At 40.0% G+C, this 22,502-nt stretch overlaps 2 protein-coding genes across 2 annotated transcripts in view; both read left to right on the forward strand.

Moving 5' to 3' along the window:
* LOC120940946 (desmoglein-3-like) overlaps positions 1 to 11,547 on the forward strand; it is an 86,259-nt gene extending 74,712 nt beyond the window's left edge. Inside the window, exons 13-16 of the mRNA XM_040354105.1 lie at positions 1,476 to 1,609; positions 4,524 to 4,566; positions 5,203 to 5,489; positions 7,085 to 11,547. Coding sequence (XP_040210039.1) covers positions 1,476 to 1,609; positions 4,524 to 4,566; positions 5,203 to 5,489; positions 7,085 to 8,158 — 1,538 coding nt within the window. The 3' untranslated portion in view covers positions 8,159 to 11,547. The remainder of the gene's footprint in view (positions 1 to 1,475; positions 1,610 to 4,523; positions 4,567 to 5,202; positions 5,490 to 7,084) is intronic.
* Positions 11,548 to 16,630: 5,083 nt separating this feature from the next.
* DSG2 (desmoglein 2) overlaps positions 16,631 to 22,502 on the forward strand; it is a 164,369-nt gene continuing 158,497 nt past the window's right edge. The window contains exons 1-2 of the mRNA XM_040354108.1: positions 16,631 to 17,866; positions 19,776 to 19,795. The gene's annotated coding sequence lies outside the window, so the exon portion shown is untranslated. The remainder of the gene's footprint in view (positions 17,867 to 19,775; positions 19,796 to 22,502) is intronic.

Here is a 22,502-nt window from a genome sequence, read left to right on the forward strand (position 1 = left end):
CGGTGCGCAGGCGCCGTAAAGAGCCGCACCGACGTTCGGCTTCTTTCTGCAACTGACGCGCTGTATGCAACGGTTGGAAGCCTGCCAATCAGATAGGAATGCCCAGTCCCACAGAAGACATACCCGGAAGCAGAGGTGAAAAGACGGTATGTACGGGGATAAAATAAAAAAAAACAGCCGATTGTCATGACAACTCGGCTAAATGTAATGTTACATTTTTTTTTTGGGGTGAACCCCCGCTTTAAGTCAGGGGTTGGTTATCCTTGCTGTCTGAAGTACTGCCACCAGTTGCACTATCAAGATATCTCACCAGACTTTATAATGATTTAGAATAACCATCTGAAAAAAGGGTCAAAATCGAACTTAACATATATTGCAAATTAGGCCAGATGTATGATCAGAAATTCCCTGGATTAAATTAATGATAGTTGAGGTTGACATTAGCTGATCAAAAAGGTAACAAAAATGTATCTTGCGTTCAAATTGTGCCCTAAAGTTCTTAAAGGGGTTGTAAAGGAATTCATTTTTTCCCTAAATAGCTTCCTTTACCTCAGTGCAGTCCTCCTTCACATACCTCATCCTTCGATTTTACTTTTAAATGTCCTTATTTATTCTGAGAAATCCTCACTTCCTGTTCTTCTGTCTGTAACTACACACCGTAATGCGAGGCTTTCTCCCTTGTGTGGAGAAAGCCTCTTGAGGGGGGAGGGGGCGAGCAGGCAAGTCAGGACACTCTCTACTTTGCAGATAGAGAAAGGAGCTGTGTGTTAGTGGGCGTCCTGACACTCCTGCTCGCCCCCTCAAGAGGCTTTCTCCACACCAGGGAGGAAGCCTTGCATTACTGTGTGGAGTTACAGACAGAAGAACAGGAAGTGAGGATTTCTCAGAAGAAATAAGGACGTTTAAAAGCACAATCGAAGGATGAGGTAAGCGAAGGAGGACTGCACTGAGGTAAAGGAAGCTATTTAGGGAAAAAAATGAATTCCTTTACAACCCCTTTAAGAACTTTAGGGCACAATTTGAACGCAATATACATTTTTGTTAAGGTAAAGAAAGCCCTATAATGGTTTTCTTTTTAACTGACAACTTGCCACACTGAATGTTACAGTACATGTGTAAAGTTTCATTGCAAAGAAAAAAATGATGTTCAGTTGAATATTATAAATATGTGCTATATATTAAAGCCCCTTTTTAGTACAAGGTACAGTGGTGATGCCGTCTCAAGGAGTGAGTCTATAATTGGCTGCAACTTTGTTAGTGCAGGGCTTTGTAGACCCATAAAAATACTGCAAGGGACAGTGGCAGATAGGTGTGTATTGCATTGAGAGATGATTGTTTTTATTCTACATACTGCTAGGGGGCCTTTTTATTTAGAAGAAAAAGCCCAGTGTGAGCTTTAAGATGCACAAATACAGATGTGTTGCACACAAATATCATACTTACAGCAGCTTTCCTATTTTCCTCTTCTCTACCAGTGGCTCTTCTCTTACTACTACTGTGTCTATGTGGAGCTGGAGCTGGAGCTGGGACACAATTTGTTCCTGTTGCTTCTGGATATGAAGGTGCTTGTCATCAGTGGGGAACCGAGGGTGCAAAACCTGAAGATGTGGTAAGTAATTATTTTTGTTATCCTCAATGTTAATCTGTGAGGACAGAAATATGGACACATTTATTGCTCACTTGGTTTATAAATGCGCAGATTCTGGAGCTGTCAATGACTCTTTGGGTACTGAAACCAGGTTTGAGATTACAGCTTTGAAACCTGCAACTTCTGAAAATGCTAGTTGCCTAGCTAGCTGCCTCTGGCTTTGGTACTTTAAGTCCCTGGCCTGGAGCAAGCGTACAGAAAGGTAACATTACTGCTTATTTTCGTATTTGCTTCAGATCAGTGACTCAGAAAGTATTAAAGCCACTGAATCAGAACAGTCATGCAAACTAGCATTATTTGGAATAAAATGTCAACAATAGTAGTCTTCATATTTCTCTCAATACAGTCTTCATTTTCTCATCTAGAGGAGCTGTTAGTAGTGCTCAGGAAAAACTAGAGTGAAGGTATTTTTTTAAAGTCTAGCCAAAGAGAGAAGATGGTTTGGGTGATATTTAGAGACAAATTGGTGATGTAGCTCGGGGCAGAGTTGTGAATGGCTTTGTATGTTGTGATTAGTATATTGAATTTAATTCACTGCGCGATCGGGAGCCAGTGTAGGGATTGGCAGAGTTACATTTTAACTCTTAATGAGACTGAGGGTTTCTTCCATGCTCCTGCTATTGATATTTAGCAGCAAGAAGAATGAAGATGATCAGTCGGGAGAATGAGAGAGAACCAGCTCTCAAATTTTTGCTGACGGACATTCCGACAGAAAATGTGCGATGGGGCCTACACACGGTCGGAATTTCCAACCAAAATCTCACATCAAACTTTTCTTGATGGAAATTCCGACCGTGTGTACGCGGCATAGTATTGCTGCTTTCTGGTTTAGCTTTCATGTTTTAAAGGACAGCTTCCTGCTCATTGGAGAGAGATCACAATTATGGGTAATCGTCCAGTGGGCAGGTACATAGGCAGCTGAATTACTGACCCAAGAAATAACTGTGTCACCTGGCTGGCCGTGCAGTGTAACAGAGGTTTGTTATACTCGACTGGCTGTACATATGTACAAATCTATTGGTAAATAAAACAGTACATATATATACATAAAGAAAAAAACAAGATGCGCTACACATAATATAAAAATACAAATATATCCAAAACCGAATAAAATTAATCATCCGTGAATAATATGAGGAATATAAATGAACAGCAAATTATCAAAAAAGTCCTTGATAAAAGCAAAAAAGTCCTTTCACCAGTGAATATGAAAAGAAAAGTCCATATTGGTAAGTGACAATCCAATAAGAAGAGACCTCCACCAAACGAGTAATGAATCTGCTTACCAGATTCCCGGTGGTCTCTTAGTTAAAAGAAGACCCCAGGTAGCATGAAGATTTTAAACTCTGCAGAGTAAAGGCTTGTGTGGACAATCAGGATATCGATCTCGGTTGCACTCCCGTGTTGGGGGATACGATGACCATACCACATAAAAAACATAGGAGGCCACAATAGTGTAAATACGTAAAAAATTGATTTATTTAAAAATAAAGACAAAAACACACTTACAGATTAGCAGTGTTTGAAAGGCTTATCAAGTTGAAGCTCCGGCCGGAAGCAGACCAGACAGCCCATCAATGGTGTGGAAAAATGCAGTCAACGGGGGGTGATACCGATGTGGATGCACGTTCCTCCCGACCTGGTTTCGCGACAAATCGCTTCCTCTGGGGCACAGGGATATATATACATGAATTTCAACTGAGTATCTTCTCTAGCCAGGGTCCACTTTAATAAATTAGGTCATAACTGATTTCTGATGATAGAAATTTCCAACATTAGTGTTTGTAATGCTTTTTTTTATCTTTCATGGTCTCTTTACCTGCCTGTGTTTGCCACATTTAATAGCGTAACTAACACAAGTGGGTAAAGGCAGGGCAAGCAGTATAAACAATATCATAAGCAAGTGGCACAGCTATCACAGTTGTGTACTTACATGGTCAATCAACCAGCCAATGGTGCAAAAGGAAGAAGCCTCGTTCTGCTTGGCTTTTTACAGTGTTCTTGCTGCATTGGTAACAATAAACATATACAATAGAAAGCTAATTGGGGTTGCTACCTGTCCAGGATTCACCCGGACAGTTCCGGTTTTGGATCATGAGTCCGGGTTTCAGTCCACCTGAAACCTAGACACATTATTCAGACCAGGCTGTGGCTCCCCAAGTAACCAAGATAGTAATACACAAATATGTTGCGGCTATTTGTGGGCAGGTTTGGCATCACTGAAGGGTGGGGTGATGATGTCAGCAAGAGAAATTTGGGCACACCCACTAGCACACTCTGTGCGCTACATTACTACTTTCCTTGGGGCACCCAAATGTGTCCCAGGTCTTTTATAATCCTATAGTGTTTACTGCAATAACAAAAAATTGCCCTGTGCCGCAAAAGTGTTCGGGTTTGGCTTGAAGAAAAGGTGGCAACCCTAAAGCTAATGTTGGGAGTCAAACTCCTTATTACGGTCACTGCTAGCGTTCCCATCATATATAAAAAAAAGTATAGGGTAATTTAGCCTACCAGCACGTGTTGTGGGTGAGAAATTAGTTTTAGGGCTTTTGTTCTTTTGTTGATGGGCAAATGCAGTTTGCTTCCAAGTAGGCACTTTTGAGACCATGTGCAGTCTCTTGACAGGTGCATTGGGCCTACAGTTGACCTCCTTTGGACCTGCATTTGACCTTGTTTTGTGCATTTATATTGACATGTATGGGGAGAGAAGCAAGTTCTGATGTGAACAAAAGCCGGTTGACAGAGGCCTTTACATGGTCAGAAAAAAAGAGAAAAAAACATCACAGCAAAACAAAAAAATTATACAATTATTGAGTATCTGAGACCTTGAACTGAAAAAATACCAGCTTCAAAGCAGTTTCTTTTTGTTATACAGGATATGACAAGTATGCTTATAACTTCACCCTGCGCAGGTTCAGGTAAGTCTACTACATTATTTTTTAAAGGCCTTGGAAGGTACAGAAAAATTTAAGATATTTCTTGTTCTGTTTACGCAATCTAAACACTGAAAGTGTGATCTCTATAAATGATCCAGTTGTGGCCAGATAGCTTAACTTACAGTCTCAGAAGCATGGCTGACAGTGACTCAATCCAAATAACATCTTGCAGATCGTAAAAATTTTTAATCCAAAACCTGTGCAAATCATAGCAGATGAACATTTGATAGGTCAAAAAAATCATAGTTTGTCTAGCTCCAGCAGAATACAGTAAAGCATGAACAAGAAGGGTGGGGCTAAATACAGAAAGCATACCCTAACTATAGAGTGAAGTAGGTACAACATTATTAAATGGAAACAGACAATGCATGTGTAACATGATAGTTCTATACTCGATTTCAAGAAATGTATTCCTGATAAATAATTTAGCTCCAAATTTTCAGAAATTGAAATCATTGACTCAAAATGCTTCATGAACATGAAACTGTATATCTTTGGATAAATACCAACTTTAGATTGTGGCATTGAGATTGAGAATTTGTGAGACATTAATGAATGTTGGTGTTATTTGCATTACTAGTGGAAGCTTTACATATATATCTGTTGGTTGTTTTGCAGAGATTCAGCAAGGCAATTATGGAGATCGACTAAAAGAAGAAGCAATGGCAGTCCGATCAGCAAGTGGTGGAATTGGTGGAATCAGTGGAATTGGTGGAGTCAGTGGAATCGGTATAAGTGGTGCTGGAAGAGGTACTTCCACTACTGGCTTTGAAACCTTTGGAGATGGGGGAGGAAGATATACCATGGAGAGAGAATTTAATGGCTCACTAGTTGGAACTCTGCCACCATCATACAGAGAGGGTGGCACCATGAATATGGCTTATGTGGAAAACTACTTTGCTGATGTAAGTAATAGATCTATATTGTTTTGCTTCTATATAAACATGTTTAATTTAACATTAAAGAAAGATAAACAGTATAGTGGCTTAATAGTTAGTATTTTGGGCTTGCTGTACGTTTGATCTGCTATGATAATTGTCTAACAAGCTTTGCATACAATGGCAAACAGATGGCATTAGTTTGCCTAATCTGGCTACTAGTGTACATACTGTATATATTTTCATGAAAGAAGTGTTTAAACGGCTTTAGTGTTACTTTCCTAAACAACTAAAGAAAATCTATCACTTTGCCTTGAATAATTCCCTTAGAACAATAAATCACCCACCTGCTGATACCTTCTCTGTGCTCCCTCGGTGCTTCCTTGCATGGAAAAGATTCTACCCAAAGTGAAGAGCTTAGGTCTGAGTGGCTAGTTGCCAGGCCCAAACACTACCATGTGAGTGAGGGTAGAAAGACATTTACCTTGTGTATGTTCATATACTATCCAACATGGAGCTAACACAGGTGTTGGACTCCCAGGCCCTTCAGGGGGACATAACAGCAGGGGAGAACAGGGAAGCAGATCAGTCAGTAGGGGTTGTTCTTTTAAAATTATATGGTGGTTTTCCCATTCAGGTCTCTTTAAAGTATAAGTATATATTTTTTGCTTTGTAGTGGGAAAAGATGGAGTTAGGCCAATAACAATTAGATTGTTTTAATATTGTTGACCTATATTTATTCCCATAATATCTTTACTGGCTGTCTGACCTTACCCATGGGATATATTAATACTATTATACTATATAAATTCCATTGCCTTTGGATCTTCAGGTACCCACAAAATTAGATGAACTTCATCCTTTTTGTTGGTTAATGACTGCCATGTCTATGGGCAACTTTAGATTTTGGTAGGTCCGTGCAGTCAAGCTAGGGGAGGGGAAGTCAATTGTCTATTTTAAATTTCACTTGGTATTGTTCACCCAGGATCAGAGCAGAATTATGCCGCGTACACACGAGCAGAATTTCCAACAAGAAAACCGTGGATTTTTTTCCGACGGGATGTTGGCTTCTGTTGCATACACACGGTCACACAAATGTTGTCGGAAATTCCGACCGTCAAGAACGGGGTGACATACAACACTATGACGAGCCGAGAAAATTCAATGATTCCGAGAATGCGTAGGATTTTTTTGCATCGGAATTGCATACAGATGATCAGCTCTCAAATTTTCCGACAGAAAATGTCTGATGAGGCCTACATGCGGTCAGAATTTACGACCAAAAGCTCACATTGAACTTTTATTGTCGGCAATTCCGATTGTGTGTATGCAGCATTAGGCTGTAGTTAGAGGTTTGCCCTAAATCTAAATCTAAATTTTTTGGTTCATTCCATTTATAAGTAGTAAGAGGAAATCAATAAAATAAAATTGTTATATAAAAAAATCATTAGAAATTAAACATTAGAATCCTAGTGGATAGACCTTCCATCTACACACCAAGCCTGGTAGGAAATAATTTAATCATTTAAAATACATGTTTTTATTTCATTGAATAAGTCATAGTGAACAATAATGTGATTGCTGATATTCATTCGAAAATTGTATAAATATCATTATTTTAGAAAGCAGAAGCGTTTGCCAATGAGGATGAGGGCCGCCCATCAAATGATTGTCTTCTGATCTATGACAATGAAGGAGTTGGAAGCCCAGCTGGATCTGTGGGGTGCTGCAGTTTTATTGCAGATGACTTTGATGAGGACTTTTTGGATACATTGGGACCAAAATTTAAAACATTAGCAGAAATATGTATTGGTTCAGAGATTGATATACCTGGGGGGAATCAGTCACGGCCATTTACCAATGTTCCAATTGTAGAAACTGACACAAATGTTATGTTCAATGAGCCTAGCTTGAATGTTCCTGGTAACCGCTCTGTATCAGCTAACAGTTCTGCCTTTGTCACTGAAAGCTCATTTCCATCTACTAGCTTCAAACCAGCTATGCCTGTACAAGGCATTCCAGGTAATGTAGTTGTAACTGAAACCTACACCACCACTGAGAACCCCATGAGACCAGTTGTACGTACTGTGGAGCCAAGTATGCCTTCTAGCATTCTGGTTACAGAAAGGGTGTTAGGCTCTACTTCTACGCCACATGGGGTATTTACCAATGTACCTAATAGTTCCAATGTCATTGTAACAGAGAGGGTCCTCCGGCCATCATCTGGTGTCCATGAATTTATAGAATTACCGAATTTGCAAAGTCTACCTGAATCATCCAATGTTGTTTTAAGGGAACGTGTTGTAGCTCCTAGTACCTCAAGACATTCCAACACATTCAATTATCCAGACATAAGTGATACCCAGAATGTTGTAGTCACTGAGAGAGTAATACAGCCATTTACCACTGAGACAGTAATGCAACCAGTCTCCACTGAGAGGTTAATGCAGCCAATCTCCACTGAGAGGTTAATGCAGCCAATCTCCAATGTACAAGGAGGTTTAAGCTATCGCCCTGACATGGGTAGCTCTCAAAATATATATGTGACAGAGAAAACCGTACGGTCTGGCCCAGCTACAACAACCCATATGTTGAGTGCAGAACCTTTGATGATGCAATCAGTAGGTTCCACATCTCCTAGCCTAACCCGCAGCTCTGTTAGGACGTACAGCACAGTCCAGTACACTAAAAAATAAGAATTTGTGTACTTCAAATACAATGTAGATGATTTCTCTAAACATCAACCACAGATTAGAAATAAACTTTAATCATTCTGCATCAGGCTTCTTTATTGCAGCCCGCAGTGGTTTATGAATTAAAATTTAACACCCAGCCCCAGAAATTCTTTGGTTAAGAAAGACTCCAATTCCTATGTCATTTTTCTAGCTTGATGCTTTAAGAAATGTTTTAAATATAAAATGTAAATATAAATATAAATATAAAGTACTGAAGTGCTATAATTTTTTTTCATGAATTTGGTAGGTGTAGCTCTCAAAAGAGCTCAAAATTATTGTACTCTGTTTCATTTGAGTTTTAAATGTCTGTTATATATTGGAATGGTCGAAAAAACCTACGGCTGTTTGCGGTCTTTGCTAATAATAATAATAATAATAATACATGTAAAAAAACAGAGTAGTCACTTAGCTTTGTGTATTCATAGAGGTTTTTTTCAAAAGCTGGGAAAATTCTTGGCTTGTCAGTACAAATGTATTTATATAACTGGTCAAAGAAATACATGGTGTGTAGGCTACATGGTATTCTTAAAGTGTACTCCATTTTTTCTCTACTTTGAAAAATTACCCAATCTCCTAGTCAGTATAAAGTGATGCATAGAATCCTGCCACTTCCTACTTTCAAAGCACTGACTAGGACAGTTTTCCTGCTAAAGGCAACAGTCAGTTAATCGCATAAGGAGGAAATGACGTTGCTTGGGCTGTTTTCATTTTTGGCAAGGTTACAACGAAGCTAGATAGTATTGTTTTGCCAGTATTAGAAAAACCATAAATTATAAAATGGCTCATGTAGCAATTAAATATATTGAAAGTTCAATGAAAGTGGAGTTACTCTTTAAATACATACCTTTCATTCAGTCCCTATATCTGCAGGAAAATGAATTACAAATAGAAATAAAAAGTGCCATAACATCAGTTTCAGCACTGATATCTTACCTATAGGAATATTTTTTACAATCACTTGGTGTCTTCATGCATACCATGTCAAATAACGGGTGCATAATTGTATAGGAATTTTCTATGAGTACTAAACAAAAATAAAAAAAGATAACTACATTACAGCCTACAAGAACTCTGCAAGTACAGAAAAATACCTGTTCATCTGCCATAAATCAATGGGCACCAAACTTTTTATGCACCTTGACTTGGCTGTACCAAAATCCCAAACTGAGTGTAAGATTTACCCTGTCTCCTGGACTACAGAATATTCCCCCATTTAATGGAGATGAGGAGGAGGAAATGTTCTGTAGTCCAGGAGACGAGAACAGGGCAAGGCTGACCATACTGTAGGGATTACTGCTTGCAATTTTCTGTACTTGTAGCCCCTTTGAAAGGACAAAAATCATGTGCATGTATTACATAGAAGTACAGATTTTTTTCTTTCCCCCCAGACATTCATTTTTATGCAGGGTTACTTTATATTTGATACTGTAAGTACTGTACTGCAAGTATGTGGTACAAAATGATATAATGTAAAATATGTACATTTGTGATGTGCTGTAAATATAAAAATGTCATACATGTTTGCCATTTACTAGAAAAAATAATAATCTTGGTTACAATTGTGGTATGGTTTACAAAAGAACAGATAACTATTAACAATGTTTGGTTCATAGACTTAGAAATAAAAAAAATAAAAAAAAAACAATAAGTTATTCTTAAGTAGCCTAAATATATATATATATGAATTAAATGAAGAAACTTGGAGATGAGAATAATAATTCCTTTAGTTTTGCTCTAAATGTTTATCAATCAACTCCAAAACATTTGGTATACAATTCTGATCATTTACATTCACTTTAGATTCTTGAGAAGTGGATACAAATGTAAATATGATATGTATTATAATCACTATAACACATTAATCTATCAGTCTTTTCATATGTATTTTTTCTAAAAAAATTACATCATAATTTCATGAGTAAAAATATTATAGACTTTCCTATAAAAATTGTTATCAATATGCCAATGAGAAAATACATATTTAAACACTTAAGTGTAATTTCAGCCAAAACAATTTTTTTTCTTTAGTTTTGAATAGAGTAACGAAGGATAAAAGCCCTGGTTCATTTTACTGTTATATGGTGCTTTGTTAGATAAATTTCCCCTCTTTAACAGTCATGGTGACAACTGATTTACTAGACAGGAATTGAGAGAATTTTTTGCAACAGGGACAAAGACTTCAATAAATAGCTATTCTGGCCAAACACATATACCTCTAATTTCAAAAACAATCAGAGTGCTCAGCCAATAGGTTTAAGAGTGAATGAAAAATGACCAGCACATCAATGTTCCCATGAAGAAGAAAACACCAACATTGTGGAGACCCACAGTCCTTCCCCAATCCTTTCCCAATTCTATGCTAAACTAAACCAAAATCCATTTTGGCTGTGCATACACATTAATGAGTACTAGCACACTTGGTTGCAAACAGTGGTATAAAGACATACAATTTTGCCCCTTATAAATAATGTAAAGAGCGAAGGCAAAATGTGTTTTTTGTTGATAGATTACTGTGGGGTTTAATCATATGTAGTATTGTAAACTTTTTGTGCTTTTTGAGTTTTGGGAATAAATAAAACACATTTTTCTCTTGCCGGTTATTTAGGTAAACCACAGTTGCTTCAGGCTCATCAGGCTACTTGAACTGAAAGCATTCTGAGAACTGCAATTCAGCTAAATCTAGAGGGACTCCTAGTTATTTTATGCAGAGGCTCTGCTTTGTTCCTGCTCCTTCCCCAACTAGCACAGGACCAATGGTTCATACTAGTACTCAATGGTTTAGAGACCTTCCACACATTATATTCTTCAGGTGTCGCAGCTTGGTGTTTTATAAGCAGTATTCTCTTTATTAGGCTTCATTAAAATCTGATTAGCTAGCTGAAATTCCAAAGAGGTTAGTGTTTTCAAATTTTTCCTTGGTTGGGTACTGGGGTTTATGCAAGTATGAAAATGTTATCCTACTATCTAAAGTACTAAAGATATTGGTTTTAAAATGTACTGGAAAATAACTGTTTTATGTCGGTCTGTAAAAATAGTGTGGTGATGTTATGGCTTCCCCGCTTAGCAGCCAAATTTCCTTTAAATCTAGTGTGCCTACCAGTACTTAGATGTTCCTAGGACTTGGGCATTATATTTGAACAACTGGAATGCCTGCCAAGAATTTCATAGGGAGACTTCAAGTGTGCCTGTGACAGATGATCCAGAGAAGATAGGAAATCTATGTCTGGGTAGGAAGTCTGGACCGTTAACATACTGAGTGTGTACTCCATAATCTGATGCAAGGTTCAGGGCAGGTGGCGTTGAAAACGAGTAGTCCAAATCCAAGCAAAGGGACAGACAAGGCAGAATTCTGAGGCCTCGTACACACGACCAGTTTCCTCGGCAGAATTTAGCTTCCGACCGAGTTTCTGGCTGAATTCTGCCGAGAAACCCGGCCGTGTGTACACTTTCGGCCGAGGAAGCCGACGAGGACCTCGGCGAGGAAATAGAGAACATGTTCTCTATTTCCTCGTTGTTCTATGGGAGCTCTCGTCCCGCCGAGCTCCTCGGCGGCTTCAGGGCTGAACTGGCCGAGGAACTCGATGTGTTTGGCACGTCGAGTTCCTCGGCTGTGTGTACGAGGCCAAAGAAAGAGTCCAATTCCAAAGCAAGGTTCAGGCCTGGTAGCATTCAGAGAGAGAACTGGTATCCAACAGATGGCCAGAAACAGAAACATGGGGCTGGGCATGAGGAGGCAGGGTGTCTCAAGTCATCCGCTACCTAACAACCAAGACACTGTCTGTGGAGCCACCGCCACCGACCAATCGAAGTGGGGAGTAAGTCAAGCTGGCAAGCTAGAGAGTTCACAGGCTCTTTCGGGACATGACTGGCTGGTGCCGAGGATAAAAAGAGAGCGAGTGCAACTCTCTCAACACAATCTACCAATGTTTGGTGATGTATCAGTGAAGATGCCCTGAACTCCAAAGACATGCTGGTAGGTTAATTGGCTTCTGTCTAAATTGTCCCTAGTATGTGTATGAATGTATGTGAGGTAAGGACCTTAGATTGTAAGCTCCTTGAGGACAAGACCTGATGTGAATGTACAATAAGTAAAGTGCTTCTTAAATTCTTGGCGCTATATGTAATAATAATAATACATAATCATCTTGGGTATACAGGCATTGTAGATGGCAAGCTGTTTGACAAATAATTATTTTGTAAATATAAGGAAAGTCAAGTTTTAACTATTTTTACTAAAAAGTAGAGTGGCAAAGTAGAGTTATCTACACCACAATTACGATAACTGACTTATATAGAAAATGAAAGGCTTTTAAAGCATGAAAGAACAATAGTGTAGACTAATTCTTCAAAAACACTTTTTTTAAAGAACATTTAATTGCATCTTTTCATAGGCTGACTTCCTGTACTGTATATGTCACCAACATATAACTTTCTAGAGGCTTATTGCAACAGAGTGTTTGGTATGTAAAACACAATAGACCACCAAATCTTCTTTTAAAGTTTTTTTTAATGCTGTTTGAACATGTTTGTGTGAAGAACTACAATGGATTCACACCTTAACAATTGTTTTAATTCAAGTATATTTTACTTTCAAAATACGTATGCCTCTGTATTCACAAATTCATTAATTTAATTAGTTGGTTGTCTCAAAGCTCTAGATAATTACTGTTAAAAGAGAACTTGACACATCAAATTGGCTTGTCATATGTGATGTTATAGCTTTTGAAGTATGTTTTTTAAATTGAAATAAACGTTTTATTTCTCTGTGTTTACAGTTTAGACAGAAAGGATTCATTACTCAAGAGTTTGTCAGACCAGGGATATTTTTGTTTATTACAAACTTGAAAGAGAACTTTGATATTGTTAATTTAACAAAATAATTATTGTACATTTTGATGGAATGTTTTACTTTTCTGTTGCTTTTAAAGGGAACCTGTCATGAGAGAAATAGGTAGGTGGCAATGCTAGATGCCTGGCTGTCAAACAGACAGCCAGGAAATCAGCTCAGTCAGTGGCATTGGTTAATTAAAGAAGTAGGAGCTGTTCACTTACATAATCGTATGTTCACTTTGCAAAGTGAACTTTAGTAAATCAGGTGAATCTATGTTCATTTTGACTACCAAATCATGAATGAGGATTTTTGTTAGTAAATAATTGGGTATGCCATGTGAACACCTTATTTACTAAAATGACCTCTACAAAATGAACACACTCATTGTTCAAGGAACAGCCTCCACTCCCCTGACAGGTGAAGCGTTTTCTCTAAATTTCAGCCAGGCCGCCAGTATTTTCAAAAGGCAGCAGACAGCCTCCATTTTTCTCCCACAAAACTACTCTATCCCAAAAATGAATGTCTAAAACATGAATGTACCCAAAAGTTACTAAATACTTACCTTTCCCGCTGCCCCATCACCAAACACTGATGTGAAGAAGAGAAGTCACACCAAACTCTGCAGAAACCAACACTTTTAGAAGTGTCAGTTTCTTGTGTTCCCCGCAGTGCTCTGTGGTTCCTCCTGTACTACTCTAGTAGTGCTACTGTAGTCTGACAGCAGGGATGCCTCCTATGTCAGAATAAACAAATCAATGGCTCCAGTGGCCGATCAAATGCTGGTTTTCCAGCAGGACCATTTGTCAGAAGCAGGTCCAACGATCAGTTTCTGTTAAACAGACAGGGCTAAACATAGTTCAAAATTCGTCAAGTTTCTCCTGAACCAGGCACATTTTGATATGTGTATATCCAGCTTTACTTTATGTCACTTACTGCAGAGACTTCAGAGGATAATTCTCATCACATGTACTGAAACAAGGACAGCAGGAGAAGCAAGTATTTGCTTTCCTTCTTTAGAGGTATATCTGAATGAAAAAAAAAACATTTTTGTAATAGAGTCAGTCACTTTAATGCACAGTTTCTGAAGTATTAACAATATGCAATTGTTATATTTTAATGTGTAATTGTCTAAACAGAACAGTGAGGTAAGATAAACTAGAACAAGCCAGCAAATACTGTATACTGCATACTAACATACTTTAATTTAGTATACTAGTGTATCTGAAAGAATACATTAAGGCTGGGTTCACACCTATACGAATTGGATGAGGGTTTTCCAGAATCCAATTCGCATGACAGCTGGTTCACATATCTCCGTTGCAGCTACAGGAACACTGTGTGTCTTTGGCTCCGTTTCAGGGCCGAATTCAGGCAAACGTTCGGCCCTGATTTGTCCCTGAAAATGAGAACAGTCTGTCGGAGGTGTGAACCCAGCCTCAAAAGGAAAGTCAGCATAACTACTATATGAAAAAAAAGTCCAACAATGTCAAAATACCATTCATCTGTGCTATGAGTGACTTGCCCTATAAGTGCATGTGCTACTATCTATTATTATTGTTGTTTTTTTTTTTTTCCTGTAGTTAAAAGTTTATGCTGTTATTTAAAAAAAAAACACTTGCACTTTATGGCAAATCATTAATTCCTTACCAAAAAAGCATAACTGGCAAGTATTTTCAGTCTGTCCATAGAATTTATTGTCATTACAAAATATATGTCCCTGATTTTTTATGAACAAACCTTTATGCAATATTTTTGTATTTCGAGAATATTTTAATAAAGCACTTTTAAATAATTAGACCAGTGTTGTGTAATATTATTAAAATATATGGTTTACGTTAAAATTGTTGTTATTATTGTTGCATAAGGGCCAGTTAACACCAGAATCACACAGAAATGCGATACGTGCGCCTGTTCAATGCCTGTGCGTTCCCTTACAGGGTGATTTGGCAGCCCGCTCATCTGAATGGGCTGTAAATTACACCGGACCCCACAAAGAGTAGTGCATACACAACCTTTAAAAAATGTGATGTACCAAATCACATGGTACTGCGGTAATATGAGATCTGGTGCCTGCAAAAGCATTGCATTTGTGATCTGCGTTTAGAGTGCCGTTAACAATGTATTGGCATCCACAGCAGATTGCAAAGGTAGTGTGTTTTGAATGCGATGCAGAAAACATGCACGGATCATGCCTTTCCAGCACGAAGTTCTGGTGTGAACCGGCCCAAAAGTAGACCTTACAGGTAAATAAATTACATTTGACAACATCCTCACTATTACAATTTCCTGTATAAGTCATTTTAGGCCCCTTTCACATGTGCGGACCGTATGTCCGCATTTTCATCCATCCGTTGCGGATGAAAACGGGACATACATTGGTCCCTATGTGATTGCAGGTGTCAGCGGATGACCATCCGCTGACACCCGTAATCACCCGCCTCCGCAATGAAAAGATTTTTCAGACGGAAGAAAATCCTATTTTTCTTTCGACTGGCGGATCGGATCGGGTGAACACGGACATACGGTCCGTGTTCATCCGATCCCCCATAGGGGAGAGCGGAGGAAAGACAGGGCAGTCCCTGCACAGTGTGCGGGGACCGCCCTGTCAGCCAACGGCTCAGCGGGGAGATCCCCGCTGAGCAAAGCGGACACACGGAGGCGGATCATTACTGATCCGCCCGTGTGAAAGGGTTTTTAGGCTTTTAGGCTTTTTTTTTCCTTGCTGTAAATCTTAAGCTGGCCTTACACTATGCAAATTTTCAATTGGTTCTTGATGAACTGGACAAAATGTGCTCTGTGAGTGGCCCTCTCAACCCCCTCTCGCCCAATTTCCTTTAGTTGAAAAATTGAAGAAGCTGGATGGAAAATTTTTGGTTAAACAGTGCTAGCATCCAATCAAATGCAGCTGCTCCTCAGGTATTGTGGAAACTGCCAGCATAACAGGATATTCAGCCAATTGCACCATATAGAATCGATGGAGCCGAATGTCTGGCTTCTGTCAAGGGGCATAACCAAAAAAGGTCTGCCAATCGGCATCTGATCAGCAATGGCAGCCAATGGCTGTCCCCATGTCAGAAAACAATAGCTCAACGTGGAGATCACTGTAGTAACATCGGATTGTTAGTACAGGATCTCTTCCTTTTTTTAGCATGATGGGTTGAACAAAAAAAATAACTCAGTGTGTACTATGCTTAAAGTGGTTGTAAAGGCAGAAGGTTTTTATCTTAATGCATCTATGCATTAAGATAAAAAGCCTTCTGTGTGCAGCAGCCCCCCCAGCACCCCCCAATGCTTACCTGAGCCTCATCTCTATCCAGCGATGTCCACGAGTGCCTCAGCCATCCAGGACTCTCCCTCTTGATTGGCTGAGACACAGCAGCGACGCCATTTGCTTCCACTGCTGTCAATCAAAGTCAGTTAGCCAATCAGGAGAGAAAGGGGGTGGGGCCGAACCGGGGCTCCGTGTCTGAATGGACACACTGAGCTGCAGCTCGGGTGCCCCCATAGCAAACTGCTTGCTGTGGGGACACTTGACAGGAGGGAGGAGCCAGGAGCACCGAAGAGGGACCCGAGAAAAGGAGGATCTGGGCTGCTCTGTGCAAAACCACTGTACAGAGTAGGTAAGTGTGACGTTTGTTATTTTTATAGAAAAAAAAACAAGACTTTACAATCACATTAAGACTGAACAGACACTATACAATTTAATTGTACAATCTCTTTTAGATCTGCCATCAACTGTGTAATATAGGGGCCTGACTCACATGATACTGTTAAATGGATTGTTTTAGGTTTGTCCTCATATTATGTAGTTTTAGTAAATCTAAAGAGCATTGTATAAAGATTGTACAATAAAACTGTATAGAGCATGGGCAGCCTTAGATTTTTTTTGTTCAGCCCACACATTGAATGAAAATAATGTAAGAGTGCTTGGCCAGCTTTAGTATTCAACAACCAAAAAAAAAAAACAGATACCAAACTATAACATGATTTTTTATTAACATACATACATGAACGCACACAGATTTACAGATGCAGACATACACTGCCCCGTTTATTTGTGTTTTAGAAGAAACCTTTTATTTTATTTAGCATTTATTGTCTTAAAAAATATATTGTTTGAACTATTCTTGCATCTCTGTACATCTGATTTCCTGCAGTCTCTTTCAGACACTTCCTGACTACATGCACTTGCTCCAGCATCAGCAGCACATTATTGCCCCAGAAAAAGCTTTCCGATAGTGACAATGGTGACACTTGTAGTGTCCACCAGAAGCATGTGTGACAGGGTGACAACACAGAATCACAAATGAGATACAGTTGTCAGGCAGTACCAATAAAAGCCTGAATAAGGACATGCATGGCAGTTGGACGGGGTCATTTTTAAATCAAGGCTTTAGATATAATAGGATTGAAGCATGTTAAAGATAATATGAGATTTTAGTGATTGGGTTTTGATCTACTTTAAGCAGGAGATATGATATAGTACATAGCAACAGTATGAATGGTTATTATCATTTAAGAACTTAGTACAGGTTACTGCAATGCTGCCCTGAAATACCTCTAATTGCCTTATAAACAGCTTCATGTTTAACAAAACACAGGTGCTGTTCTATCTCTCATGTATGATGTTCAAATTAGTCTTTTCAAAAAACTTGGATCCAAATACAGTAGCATCAAACAGCCCATAGCATCATTTAAAATGTATGAAATGTACTTGATTTTATCTATGTCGTGTGTTTCAGTGTTCCACAGCTCCATCTATGAAATCGTGATGTTATTACTTTTACCAAAGAAACCTGCTTTTACCTCCTACCACTACAAGCAAGCACCGCATAAAGGTATGTAAATAGTACCAGTATGCTTAAAGTGGTGTTAAGGCAAAAATTACATATATGATGCAAACTGTCAGTGTCTTTTTTTTTTTTTTTTTTTTTTTTTCTTTTTCTTAAAGTGTATTTTGTGCGTGTACTCGAGAGAGGAGCCGGACTGCAGGAGTTGGGAGTAGGCAGGCCTCCCCCAGAGGCAATCTGCCACCTTTCTCCATGCCCCGGGTGGCAATGGCGGGTGTGTGAGGGGGTCCTCCCACACAGCCCGCCCTACCTGCTCCGCTTTGAAGCCCAACGGGGCAGAGGGACTCCCTATAAGGGAGTGAGAGGATTAGCCCGCTCAACCAGCCCCGTTAGTCCTTCGCCTCTCTTTTTAGAGACCGCGTGGTCAAAGTGCGTGATGTTAACCCAATTTCGAGTGCGTGTAAGTGTGGTGGTTTTTGTGGGAGGGGGGTGGGCGTACTAAGCGCAGGCTTACCTCGCATAGCACACCCACCGGGAGCCGGGCTGAGACCACCAAACTCAATTCACATGTAGCTGAGACCGGGATCCGAACCCCTGGCTGCAGAGGTGAATGGCTTGTCAGCGCAGTGCCAATCGCGTTGAGCCACCGCAGCTCCCAAACTGTCAGTGTCACTAACAAAGTAGTCTTTGTTTTTGTGAGTCCCCTGTAACATAGTTGCATTACCTGTTCATCCTGTCATGAAGTCTGTTGATTTTCACCTTACTTTAATTGACCAAGCTGTGGAAGTTAGGGTGTAGAGACATACCATTTAACCTTTATCCCAAAAGGAAAAACAACTGTTTCTCCAACTGTTACATGGAGTTAGGCATTCAAGTGGAAGTAGAGTCAAATACTAAGTCAATGCAGCCTTAGGCCTCGTACACACGATCTGATTGTTGGCCAACTGAGAATCAGATTTTTGTCCAAAGGGCATGTGCCAGGATCTTGTCTTAAATACTAACGGTACACAATTGTCGGCCAACAAACACGAACGTAATAATGTACAAGGAATTTCAGCTCTTGAGCACCACCCTTTGGGGCCCTTCTGCTAATTTTTGTGTTTGTACTTTCGACTTTTGTGTGACAGATTTGTTTACTGACTATACGAAAATCAGACAACAGACCGTTGCCTGCCGAAAATGTACTAGTCTGCCATCCAACATTTGTTGGCCAAAAGTTGGACAACAATTGGCAGAAGGAGCGTATTAACGGTCAGATTTTAGGACAACAGTCTGTCAATAGACAATCCCCTGCCAACAATCGTATCGTGTGAGACTACTCCTACCTCAATTTTAAGCCTTCTTACTACCATATAAAAGAAAGCAGTCTATACTTACTTATGCTGAGGGTGTTCTGGTCCAGACACATGATCTTTCCAGCAGCTGACTTGAGGTGAAGATGAGAGATCACTGAAAATGGCTGCAGAACCTGGGCGATGCCATCACCCATAGACTTACTATGAGGCATCTGGGGTTGGCTGTCCCTCCTCTACACTGAAGCTGTCGCTGTGACCCAATCGTTTATTCAGAATAAGGGAGTATAGGAATCTTTCTATTTACAGGGTAGAGCAAATAGGCTTAGAATTGGGACAGATGTAGATTTAGGCTAAAATTAGTACTTGAGTGGAATTCCACTTTAATTTATTAGTCACTTATGTAAAGGTCATCTAAATCAACTAGTTACTCTAATACTAACCTCTGCAGAAAATGCTGCTGTCTAAGGATGTTCCTGTTGCACCTCCATAAATAGAGGTGCCAGTGCCACACTAAGGCAGAAAGTGTGTTACTGGCAGGATCACCAGGTGAAAATAAAGAACAAAAAAAAATTAAAACAGAAAACTAATGAGGCCGCCACATGGCCACATGTTTTGACTGCTGTAGCATTACTCTAATTATATATTTTATTTTTCTCAAGCAGATGAAGAACTTTTGACCTTGGTAAGTCAGATTTCATATGATATTACCTACAATATATTGCATGTTTTAGTAAACATTTAGTTACATGATATAACCCAAAGGTTGCAGTAACAATAGATGCACACTAGGATGCAAATAGAATGGTCCCATATAGCTCCAATATACTGTAGACCAGAAATACTAAGATCAGGCAGCAGAGATCCAACCTGAATTGGGTGTGTCATTGATTTTAAAGTGTGTGGTAGTCACTTCTTTGCAAAGAATAAAAGATGAATAGAGATCCTGAAATTACATTCTGGGATAACATGTTAAGACACAGATATGTTTTACTTTTAGAGGTGTGGATTCAATTTTAGAGCAATTTTCCATTCTAAAATGCGTGCAACATAGCATCACAGATTAAGGCCCCACCCTATACCTGAAGCTCTTCTATGTCAGTTCACATATTTTCTATTCAAAATGTTGGGCTCCAGCCAAGTTTAAAAAATGGATATATAATTGCCTGTTTCTGAACATCCTATAGAACACTGTCAGCAAATCTATGTTTCTGAAATCGAAATGTTCACTATTTGGTTTGTATGTTGTTTGGATCTAGCATTTGTAATTAAAGTGAAAACACTCTTTAGCTCACTTACATTTTTGTTCAAAAGCAATTCAATCCATTTCCAACTTGGCATAGTTATGATAAACATACTTAAAAGATGAGCTCCAGACCATTCTGTGTTTAGTAAAAGAGAGTAGTTACAAAAACTGTAGCTGCAGACTTTCAATAAACAGCCACTCACCTATTCCAGGATCCAGCGATGTGCTCACCCAAGCCATTCCTTCCCTCACTGCTCTGTTCCCGCTGCTGGCTTTCCGGCTACGACAGTTTGGGCTTCACACCGAGGTGGCAACTGCGCATGTTGCAAGCCGTTCTGCACATTGTGAGTGGTCTCACAGTCTACTTGGACCTGCAACGTGTTTCAGAAGATTGCAGGAGGAGGAGAGGAGAACCTCCATTCAGATTGCCCAGGCGGTCAAAACCAAAACCAGGTGCCCCCACAAAAAAAAGAGTGGCATTTAGTGAAGAGGACAGGAGGCCAAAGGCATTCTATGAATTAAGGTGAAAAAACATTCGACAATACCGCCCCCCCCCCCCGTTATACCTACCTGATCCCTCGAAAGTCCCACATTCGCCCCCGACTTCCTCTTCGCCGTTGAGCCTGGCCGTTGATTGGCTGCAGTGGATAGATTGAAAGCAGCGCAGCCATTGGCTGGCGCTGCTGTCAATCACATCCAATGACGGGGCGCACTGGGGGCGGGGCCGAGTGATACAGTCGGTGGCTATGGCCTCCGCTGTATCACCGAAGCGCGCCCGCAAGGACTCAACACCGAGCTCGCATGAAGGTGTTGAGTCCTTGCGGGGGGAGCCGAGACAGCCGCCGAGGGACCCCAGAAGACCAGGTTCAGGGCCACTTTAAGATGGACAATTTATGGCGTACGTTAACTACTAGCCGACTGCGCACCGTCATTATACGGCGGCAGGTCGGCTTTCCTGGGCGAGAGCCCGTAGCTATACGGCGGCTCCTTGAGCCGCCACTAAGGGGCGCGTGCGCGCCGCCGGAGGCGCGCGCGCCCCCCGCTCGCCCTCGACTCCCGTGCGTGTGCCCGGCGGGCTCGATCGCCGCCAGGCACACGCGATCGCTCGTTACAGAGCGGGGACCGGGTGCTGTGTGTGTAAACACACAGCTCTCGGTCCTGTCAGCGGGGGAAATGCTGATCTTCTGTTCATACAATGTATGAACAGAAGATCAATGTTTCCCCTAGTGAGGCCACCCCCCACAGTAAGATAACACACAGGGACATACTTAACCCCTTCCCCGCCCCCTAGTGTTAACCCCTTCACTGCCAGAGGCATTTTTATAGTAATCCAATGCATTTTTATAGCACTGATCGCTATAAAAATGCCAATGGTCCCAAAAATGTGTCAAAAGTGTCCGAAGTGTCCGCCATAATGTCGCAGTACCGAAAAAAAATCGCTGATCGCCGCCATTACTGGTAAAAAAAAAATATTAATAAAAATGCCATAAAAATACCCCCTATTTTGTAAACGCTATAACTTTTGCGCAAACCAATCAATAAACGCTTATTGCGGTTTTTTTTTCTGAAAAATAGGTAGAAGAATACGTATCGGCCTAAACTGAGGAAAACAATTTTTTTTAATATATTTTTGGGGGATATTTATTATAGCAAAAAGTAAAAAATATTCATTTTTTTCAAAATTGTCGCTCTATTTTTGTTTATAGCGCAAAAAATAAAAACCGCAGAGGTGATCAAATACCACCAAAAGAAAGCTCTATTTGTGGGAAAAAAAGGACGCCAATTTTGTTTGGGAGCCACGTCGCACGACCGCGCAATTGTCAGTTGAAGTGGCACAGTCCCGAATCGCAAAAAGTGTTCTGGTCTTTGGGCAGCAATATGGTCCGGGGGTTAAGTGGTTAAATGTTAAAGTGTTCTCAGTCAGGAGTAGACATAATTTCCAAAAAAGCTGCAGAGTATTTGTAGGCGAACCAGCAGGCCCAATTTTTTTTTATAAATGTGAGAAAGATTTTTGAGATCATATGTAAGGTCTTTCATGTAGTAGATATGATCCACTACGTGAAGCTAATATTGGATTGTGGGAAAAGTAGATTGTTTCCAGTATTTTGGTATTTTCGCGTTTTCACATCGTTCAATAAATGTTGTG

The sequence above is a fragment of the Rana temporaria genome, chromosome 5 (assembly GCF_905171775.1).
Source record: "Rana temporaria chromosome 5, aRanTem1.1, whole genome shotgun sequence".
Taxonomy (NCBI): Eukaryota; Metazoa; Chordata; class Amphibia; order Anura; family Ranidae; genus Rana; species Rana temporaria.